Raw genomic sequence first — 9,961 nt, forward strand, 5'->3', positions numbered from 1 at the left:
CATCTACTGTGACATCCAACATCTACTGTAAAACATCCAACATCTACTGTAAGACATCAAACAGCTACTGTAAGACATCCAACATCTCCTGTAAGACATATAACATCTCCTGTAAGACATCCAACGTCTACTGTAAGACATCCAACATCTACTGTAAAACATCCAACATCTACTGTAAGACATCAAACATCTACTGTAAGACATCCAACATCTACTGTAAAACATCAAACATCTACTGTAAGACATCCAACATCTCCTGTAAGACATCAAACATCTACTGTAAGACATCCAACGAACACTGGAAAACGTGCAAATAATTGTAAAAGTGTAAAAAGTGTAAATATACTTTATTTGTCATCAGTGCGTGTTCCCATACAATGATGAGATTTGTTCTCTGCATCTGACCCATCACACGTGAGGAACACCCAGGTGGAGCAGCGGGCAGCTATGTAAGCTGGGTTGGGGGTTTGATGTCTTGCTCAAGGACACTACAACATTTGGGTAAGTTGCCCTACCACAGCCACCACATTTGTTTTAATGTAAATTTAAAATTGACACTACAACACCTGCTACGATAAAACATCCAATGTCCACTGTAAAACATCCTGACACTGTAAAATGTTCACCTGCCTGAACAGTTTGTTAAAGGTTTATTATCACCTGCTCTGTAGGTCTGTTTGTATGTCTGTTAGCAAAATATCTGGTGAAGCACTGAATGGGTTTAAATGATTTTCCAAGATAAATCAAAGAGAAGTGAGTCCTGTGTGTGCAGGTTAACACTCTGTTTGATGGATGACACGTTTATTTAATCGGAACATTTAAGCACAAACACAGCTGTTGGACTCCAGCATGTCTGCTGACAAACTTCATTATCACACACAGACTGAAGCTTGTTCTTTCCTCCCCGGCGTTGTGGGAACAGAACGATGAAATGCAAAGCCACACCATCAATTATCCTAATCAAACAATGACTTAATAGGAAATAATCTGTTTGAAACTCTAAGTCTGTAACACAGTACCACCATCCTGTTTGCCTCCGCAGCAGACTCCGTCAGCGGTGACATGTCCCAGGAGCTGCTCTCACTCTGCTGTCACTCTCAGCTACTACCACTCACTGACTGCAACAAAACCACATGCATGGATAAAAATATTACTGGTTTCATATGATTATTTGATTAAAAAAACTCTCTGGTTTCATTTAAAAGAGTCGATCATCAGATATTGTCCAAGATTAACCTTCAGGGTGGATATAGCTCGCTAGCAGCCTCGCACCGAGGACCTATCCACGTCATCATTTACCCAGAATGCTTTGTGTGGAAATAAAATGGCCCCATCTGTGTAATATATTTTTAAACTTTTAGTTAAAAAATTATAAAAACTAAACATCCTACAGTATTTTTACAGTCTTTATTTTACAGTTGAAATAAATGTTTATCAAATAAAGTCTAATCTTACAACTAAACATGGATCCCTTTAAGAGTAAACATGAAATAAAAGTAACTAAAGAAGACACAGTGTTTAGATTCTATTTCAACAGAAATGTAGATTTGAACACTATAAAACCACAAATACTCAGATTTTATCAACCTATGACATGTCTCCATGTGCTCGGGGCAGGTTAACAGAACAAACCATTCCACCGCACTGCTCCTAGCTTCATCAAAATAAGTATTTGCATTTCATGTATTAAATTATGGTATTTGGCCCGCAGCCCTTAGACAGATTTTCATTTTGGCCCTCTTCAGGAAAACGTTTGGGCACTCCTGCTCCTGGCTGCTCTTTGGTCTCTGCAGCATCTCACATGTACCATCATTAATCTCAGAGTTTCATTCAAATTCCTCCAGTGATTTCTGAGATATTTTGCTAACACACACACACAGACGTGAGCAGCACGACTTGGTCCACAGAGGCAGAGGTGTGTACCAACAGAGTCCCGTTAAAAATGACTGAATGAAGCAAATGAAGCCATGAATCGGCTGTTTTGTTTGCAGCAGCCTCAGCCGGTTTGGTCCGGTCCCAGCACCTCTGGTTAAAATGCTCGTCACATCCTGACGAGTTAGTGAGCACACTCCTCGTTAACACCATATTTCCACAGCAGAGCCCTGTTGTTGTCCCAACACCATCAAACCCACCCGCAGCAGAAAGACAGCAGCGATTAATAACGCTGTTCCCTTCAGAGGCTGTGAGGACCGGATCTGAAGCTGCCTCCCTGCCGTAACACTGACTGCTGGACTCAACAGAACCCAAAACTCCCGCTTGAATTAAAACACTTTAATTTGACCAGCCTTACTGGGTTCCAGGACTGGAGGGGACCCTGGACCCACGATGCATAACAACCACATGCAAATCAGCCAATCCTCACTCGTTTCCACCGAAGCGGGCCCAGCAAACACAGAGGACTTCATTCAGACCACAGGGGGGGAGTGAAGCGTTCTCCTACCAGAGGAATGTCCTCGATTCGTGGCGTCGTGGTCACTGTCTCCCTGCTCGCTGTCGCCGTGACCGCTGTCTTTAGAGCTGACCAGATCTGCCTCCTGAAAGGCCGAGCTGAAAACACAGCACAGCATTAACACGGGTCCTCACCGGTCCTCCTCCAGAGTAGCCAGGTCTGAGCCAGGACTCAGGGTCTACCGTGAGGGTCTGACTCTGCATTTACCTGTTGACCCGCCGCGGCCTGTCCACCAGGTAGCTGAGTTCACTTCGCTGGTGTTTGGTCTGAAACAGAGACGGGTTCAGGGTGAGGTTAAAGCAGCTGACACAGCATGGGTACAGGTGTGCAGGTGTGCAGGTGCACAGGTTTACTTTTTACAGGTGTGCAGGTGCACAGGTTTACTTTTTACAGGTGTGTAGGTGCACAGGTTTACTTTTTACAGGTGTACAGGTGCACAGGTTTACTTTTTACAGGTGTGTAGGTGCACAGGTTTACTTTTTACAGGTGTACAGGTGCACAGGTTTACTTTTTACAGGTGTGTAGGTGCACAGGTTTACTTTTTACAGGTGTACAGGTGCACAGGTTTACTTTTTACAGGTGTGCAGGTGTGCAGGTTTACTTTTTACAGGTGTGCAGGTGAGCAGGTTTACTTTTTATAGGTGTACAGGTGTGCAGGTTTACTTTTTACAGGTGTACAGGTGCACAGGTTTACTTTTTACAGGTGTGCAGGTGTGCAGGTTTACGTTTTACAGGTGTACAGGTGTACAGGTTTACTTTTTACAGGTGTGCAGGTGTGCAGGTTTACTTTTTACAGGTGTACAGGTGCACAGTTTTACTTTTTACAGGTGTGCAGGTGTACATGTTTACTTTTTACAGGTGTACAGGTGCACAGTTTTACTTTTTACATGTGTGCAGGTGTGCAGGTTTACTTTTTACAGGTGTACAGGTGCACAGGTTTACTTTTTACAGGTGTGCAGGTGTGCAGGTTTACTTTTTACAGGTGTACAGGTGCACAGGTTTACTTTTTACAGGTGTGCAGGTGTACAGGTTTGCGTTTTACAGGTGTACAAGTGTTTAGGTGTACAGGTGTACAGGTGTGCAGGTGTACAGGTGTGTTTTTAACATTTGATATGCATAATAACCAACACATCAGCAGGCTCTGGTAGCCCCTTGCATGTGTCAGGACAGAGCAGTGAGCTAATGTTAGCTTAGCATGTAGGGCTAACTCAAGCTAACATAAGCTTAGCATTTCAGCTAATCAAATATCTTGCACAAATCAATAAATGCACCTAAAGTACAACATTTTTTATTAAATGTTTGTGAAATATTTTCTACAAAATCCAGTAATGTTAATATTGTTGACCTTTGGAACAGCTTTGATATTGTTTTTATGCATCTGTTGTAACTAATTATCTTTGTTGTAATTTCATAATATATGTCAATTTATTTATTTTTTGTATATTTTTGGTACGATGTTTAGTTTTCATAAAGCCTATTTTTACTTTTTTACAGTTTTCCACCTCTTTTTTTTAGAGTTGATTGTACTGTTTAAGTGGACGGTGTTTGTTATAAAGAACTCAGGTACTTTTATTTTCATCGGTTTATTAAAATGTTGAGGATCTTGATCATTAAAAGTCCTGTTAGTTTTTCCCTCCATATCACTGATGAAGCATCAATTATTATACAACTAATGGATAAAAACTTAATAAACTTAATAAATTCTGCAGTTTATGAATGATTATTGGATTTCAACTGATCTATGTTAAAATAAACACAAACAGAAATAAACCCAACTTTATACTTAATGAATATCTCATAAATCAGCTTATTAAACTGGTCAGTACATGCAAATAACTGGATTTTTTAAATTATTCTGTATATTCCATTAAATAATCGGATGTTATATTGTCAATAACCTTGTATTTAAATTATAATACAACCAGGGCAGCGCCCACTGCTCTTTAGAATTAAACTCATCTTAATATATAATAAAATATCCACAATTTGTACTAATATTCTGGTAGAAGTGGACATCAGGATCCTTATAACTTGTAAATTTTATGTAGTTGAAAGTTAAATGCTGTAAAATCTCCACTGACATTCATTCTCTTAATGAGATGAATCCATCACTGGATCATTTTCCTACATTTTGTAACACATGTAGCACAAGATTTTCTTTATAATCCCATTTCTACCAAACAATCCAACAACAAAAACAAACAGAAAATAAATGTTCTCTTTGTTTTGGACAACTTTGATCCAAATTACAAGAAAATTAAAAAATATATACTAAATTTTGCTTTAGGGTTGGACTCACAGTGATGAGTTTACTGCATTAAAATATTTTTATTTCATCCACAAAGTGTTTTTTWTGTGGAAAAAATGTACATTTTGTAAGGAATTTATGAGCAAATTTAAGAAAATTAATTATTTTTAATAATTTTATTTATAAGAGGGAAAACTAAAAGTACATTTGGCTCATTTTTATTCACCTGAATAAAGAATTTCTGCTGAAAGAAACAGTTTCTGCTTTACTTTGTTAATATTTGTTTATTTTATTGTTTAATTATTAATAATTTGTTTAACCACTAAATAATCTGATAAATGAGGAGAAATACAGGATCTGTGGGCTGTCAGCAGCCTCACACACACCTGTGCTGCCGCAACATTTCCCTCACACACACACACACACACACACACACACACACACACACACACGATGCTCAGAAAATTTCCACTTTTCTTTTAAATCTCAGTTTGTGTTAACCTGAAAACAGGCTGCGTTTAGAAAAAAGACACTTTTCTTTCCTTCACTCAGTTATTAACAACGATTTAAAAGCTTCAACACAAACTGGAGAAGCTTTTCAAAATAAAGTTTCATCTTTTTGTGATGAAAACATTTCAGTAATGAGGTGAGGAAACAGACGTGTGTTTAAAGGTGCAGGATTTAGGTAGGCATCTCTTCTGCCTGTTTAAAAACACTTTTTACTCTAAATATGAACATTAGGCGAATAAATCCTTTAAATCAGACAATTTCACATAAATAAAACTCATGTTCAGGATATTAATACAGAAAATATCAGGTTCATTTGATTTATTAGTTGTAGTAAAGTTAAAGCTTTTTTATACTTTTATCTAAATGTTTTTATGAACATTTTATTTTGTTGGATTCAAAGTGTTTACCAAAATAAAACAGCTGATTTTCATTTTTTAAAGAAAACTGTTTAAATGAAAACAAATGAATTAGTCCACAGAGCTACAATCCTTATATGTGTATTAGTATATACTCAAATACTTTAATGTATGTGTGTAAAGTACACATTGTGTATAAATGTGTGTACATGTGTGTAAAATATTATCTCATCGTTTTCACAGCTGCTCTAATAAAATATGTCTCATGTCAAAACTCTGAGTTAGGTCCCCCAGCTTAATGTCAGCTAAAACTCAGCTGAATATCAGCTAAATATCAGCTAAACATCAGATAAATATCAGCTGAATATCAGCTAAATATCAGCTTAAAATCAGCTGAATATCAGCTAAATATCAGCTAAACATCAGATAAATATCAGCTGAATATCAGCTAAATATCAGCTAAATATCAGGTGAATATCAGCTAAATATCAGCTTAAAATCAGCTAAATATCAGCTGAATATCAGCTAAATATCAGCTAAATATCAGCTAAATATCAGCTAAATATCAGCTGAATATCAGCTAAATATCAGCTAAATATCAGCTGAATATCAGCTAAATATCAGCTAAATATCAGCTAAATATCAGATGAATATCAGCTAAATATCAGATGAATATCAGCTTAATATCAGCTGAAAATGAGCTAAACATTAGATGAACATCAGATGAATATGAGCTAAATATCAGCTGAATATCAGCTAAATATCAGCTAAATATCAGCTAAATATCAGATGAATATCAGCTTAATATCAGCTGAAAATGAGCTAAACATTAGATGAACATCAGATGAATATGAGCTAAATATCAGCTTAATATCAACTAAATATCAGCTAAATATCAGCTAAATATCAACTAAATATCAGCTGAATATCAGCTAAATATCAGCTTAATATCAGCTGAATATCAGCTAAACTTCAGATGAATATCAACTAAATATAAGCTTAATACCAGATGAATATCAGCTGATGTGTTGTTCTGTTCTGTGGCAGAGGGAGACCAGGACTCGTGCAGTTTTTAAAGACTCGGGTCTGGAACCAGGTCTCAGCAGGACCCGTTGGTTCAGGTTCTAATGGACTGTGTGTTCCAGGTTTGGGCGGGTGCTGCTGGACTCACCTCGTTAGACAGGATGCTGCCGTTAGAGATGATGTCTGGCTGCGGGTCTGGGAACCCGGACCCGATGGCCCCACACGGTTTGTGGTCTGTGTCTGAGCTCCTGGACGGACTGCACGGTTTGAGGAACATCAGGTCGGTTTTAGCGGACTCTGGGGTCAGACACACCTGGTAGCAGTAGTTCTGGTTCTGGTGGTGGGAGCCGAAGCTCCCGGACTCCTCCACGGGGACCTGGGAGGTCCCGGTCCCGCTGACGTTGACCGTACTCTGGACCAGCATGATGTCGGACTTGCTGAGTTTCTTCTTGCGGGAGCGGACCTGGCGGGAGCAGCAGGAGCTGCAGCCCAAGCAGGGGGACAGGTTCAGCTTCTTGTCCTTCTGGCAGCGGACCGCCAGGACGATCATGACCAGGAGGAAGATGAAGGACACGGACCCCAGGGCGATGATGAGGATCAGGGTCAGGTCCAGGGAGCCGTCCTTGGACTTGGTGCCCTGTTTGTCCCCGACGCCCCGGCCCGCGGCCACGCTGTCCACCAGGACCACCAGGACGCTGGCGCTGGAGGACAGGGGGGGCTGGCCGTGGTCCCGCACCTCGATCAGCAGGTCGTAGACCTGGTGGGGGTCTCTCTTAGCTGACACCCGCCTGGCGGTCCTGAGCTCGCCCGTCCTCCAGTCCATCCTGAACATGCCGTTCTCGTTCCCCCTCTGGATGCTGTAGGACAGCCGCGCGTTCTCGCCATCATCCGTATCCATGGCAACGACCCGGGTCACCAGGTAGCCCGGTTCTGCGGAGCGGGGCAGGGGCTCCTTGGCCGTGCCGTTCTTCCCCAGGGGGGCCAGGACGGACGGGGCGTTGTCGTTCTGGTCCACGATGATGACTTTGACTGTGGCGTTGGAGGACAGCTGGGGGGTCCCCGAGTCCTGGGCCTGGACCAGGAAGCTGAAGTCCTTCAGCTGCTCGTAGTCGAAGGACCTGAGGGCGTACAGGTACCCGGTCTCCTCGTTGATGGACACGTAGGTCTTCACGGACATGCCCTGGATCACGCACTCCGAGATGGAGTAGGTGATGAGCGCGTTCCGGCCCACGTCCGGGTCCAGGGCCGTGACCGCGTGGATGTAGGCCCCCGGCACGTTGTTCTCCGTCACGTACACGTCATACACGCTCTGCGTGAAGGTGGGCGCGTTGTCGTTCTCATCCGACACCTGGACCCGGATGGACTTGCTGGAGGCCAGGGACGGGGTCCCCTTGTCGCGCGCCACCACGGTGACGGAGTAGGAGTCCGCGTGCTCGCGGTCCAGCGGCCCGTCCGTCACGATGGTGAAGTAGTTCCTGAAGGACGACTTGAGCTTGAACGGAACCTCGCCCAGGATCTCCACGTGGACCTGTCCGTTCTCCTCCGAGTCCCGGTCCGTGACGCTCAGCAGCGCGATCACGGTGCCGGCGGCCGCGCGCTCGCTCACCGACTCGGTCACGGTGCTGAAGGTGATCTCGGGCGCGTTGTCGTTCGCGTCCGCCACCTTCACCAGGACCTTGCAGTGCGCGGGCACGGCGTTCGGACCCAGGTCCTTGGCCTGGACGAAGATCTGGTACAGTCCGGCCTCCTCGAAGTCCACGTCCCCGCGCACCTCCACGCGCCCGGTCCGCGGGTCCACCCCGAACAGGTCCTTGACCCGGCTGGAGATGTGGTTGCTGAAGGAGTAGACCACCTCCCCGTTCAGACCCTCGTCCAGGTCCGTGGCGTTCAGCTGGATCACCAGGGTCCCGACCGGGACGTTCTCGGACAGGCTGACCGTGTAGACCGGCTGCTCGAACACCGGCACGTTGTCGTTCGAGTCCAGAACTTTGACCACCAGCAGCGCGGTGCCGGTCCGTGGGGGCTGGCCCCCGTCCACGGCCGTCAGCACGTACCTGTGGGCCGCCTGCTGCTCCCGGTCCAGCGGCTTCTCCAGGACCAGCTCCGCGAACTTGTTCCCGTCCGTCTGGGTCTGCACGTCCAGGTAGAAGTAGTTGTTGGTGGTCAGGTCGTAGGAGCGCAGCGCGTTGGAGCCCACGTCCGGGTCAAAGGCGCTCTCCAGGGGGAACCGGGTCCCGGGCGTGGCGCTCTCCGAGATCTCCACGGTCAGGTCCGGTTCGGGGAAGCTGGGCGGGTTGTCGTTGATGTCCACCACCTCGACCTCCACCCGGAACAGCTCCAGCGGGTTCTCCAGGAACACCTCCATGTTGAGCTGGCAGCTCGCGCTCTGCCGGCAGATCTGCTCCCGGTCCACGCGCTCCTTCACCACCAGGACCCCGTTCTCCAGGTCCACGTCCAGGTACGGGCTCCTGGAGCTGGGCACCACCTGGAAGCGGCGCGAGGCCAGCTTGGTCAGGTCCAGACCCAGGTCCTCGGCGATGTTGCCCACCAGCGTGCCGCGCTCCGCCTCCTCCGGGACCGAGTACCGGATCTGGGAGCGCGCTCCGGCCGCGAGCCACGCGAGCAGCAGGAGCGTGAGCATGTCCGGGGCCACGAGCGCACTTTGGTAAACAACAACAACAACAAGAACCAACAACAGAGACAGTGTCATGCAGGTCCTCCGCGGGCGCACAGACAGTCCGCATCCAGCTGCTGCTCCGGTCCGGACCGACCCAGATCAGCAGGACGCGGCTGTCCCACTTAAACCAGGAGTCCTCTGGACCTGCAGCTGGACTTGTGTGACTCCACCACCTGCTCCGGGTTCAGGTTCCGCGCTCTGGATGTGTCTGGTGCGTCCTGGCGCGCAGAGTCCGGAGCGCACTGGACTCTGGAGCAGAACCTGGACTCTGGAGCAGAACCTGGACTCTGGATCTGTAATCCATGAAACAAACTGAGGCCGTTTGTCCTCTGACTCCCGCAGCTCCGAGTCAGAATCACGTTCTGGTCCCTGTGAGTCCAGTTGGCACCGTGCGTCCTGTCCGCGGTCCTCTCCTCTCGGTTCTGACTCTCTTCACTCAACTCTCTGCCTTTTCCCCGCGTAGCCCCGCCCCCCGCCGAGCTGCCTTCTGATTGGTTCCTCAGGTTGTCAGTCTCCGTCACTAGATGTCCCTTGATGTCTCTGTGGGGACAGGGGTGGGCCTGGCTGGACCTCCAGGACCTGGACTGACCAGGACCAGCTGCGTTCACGTGACTAAAAAAGACATCAAAACAGACTAGTTTATTCCAGTGTGTGTGTGTGTGTGTGTGTGTGTGTGTGTGTGTGTGTGTGTGTGTGTG

The 9,961-nt window shown here is 46.0% G+C and overlaps 1 protein-coding gene across 2 annotated transcripts in view; it reads right to left on the bottom strand.

The window, feature by feature from the left end:
• The window catches only part of LOC106525011 (protocadherin-10), a 21,397-nt gene extending 12,170 nt beyond the window's left edge, over positions 1-9,227 (bottom strand). For both annotated transcript variants that reach the window (XM_014019109.1, XM_014019108.1), the window contains exons 1-3: positions 6,735-9,227; positions 2,657-2,715; positions 2,441-2,547 (exon numbers count right to left, since the gene is read on the bottom strand). In XM_014019109.1, the coding sequence (XP_013874563.1) occupies positions 2,441-2,547; positions 2,657-2,715; positions 6,735-9,227 (2,659 nt within the window). The remainder of the gene's footprint in view (positions 1-2,440; positions 2,548-2,656; positions 2,716-6,734) is intronic.
• Between the last annotated feature and the right edge of the window lie 734 nt (positions 9,228-9,961).

The sequence above is a fragment of the Austrofundulus limnaeus genome, unplaced genomic scaffold (genome assembly GCF_001266775.1).
Source record: "Austrofundulus limnaeus strain Quisiro unplaced genomic scaffold, Austrofundulus_limnaeus-1.0 Scaffold209, whole genome shotgun sequence".
Lineage (NCBI taxonomy): Eukaryota > Metazoa > Chordata > Actinopteri > Cyprinodontiformes > Rivulidae > Austrofundulus > Austrofundulus limnaeus.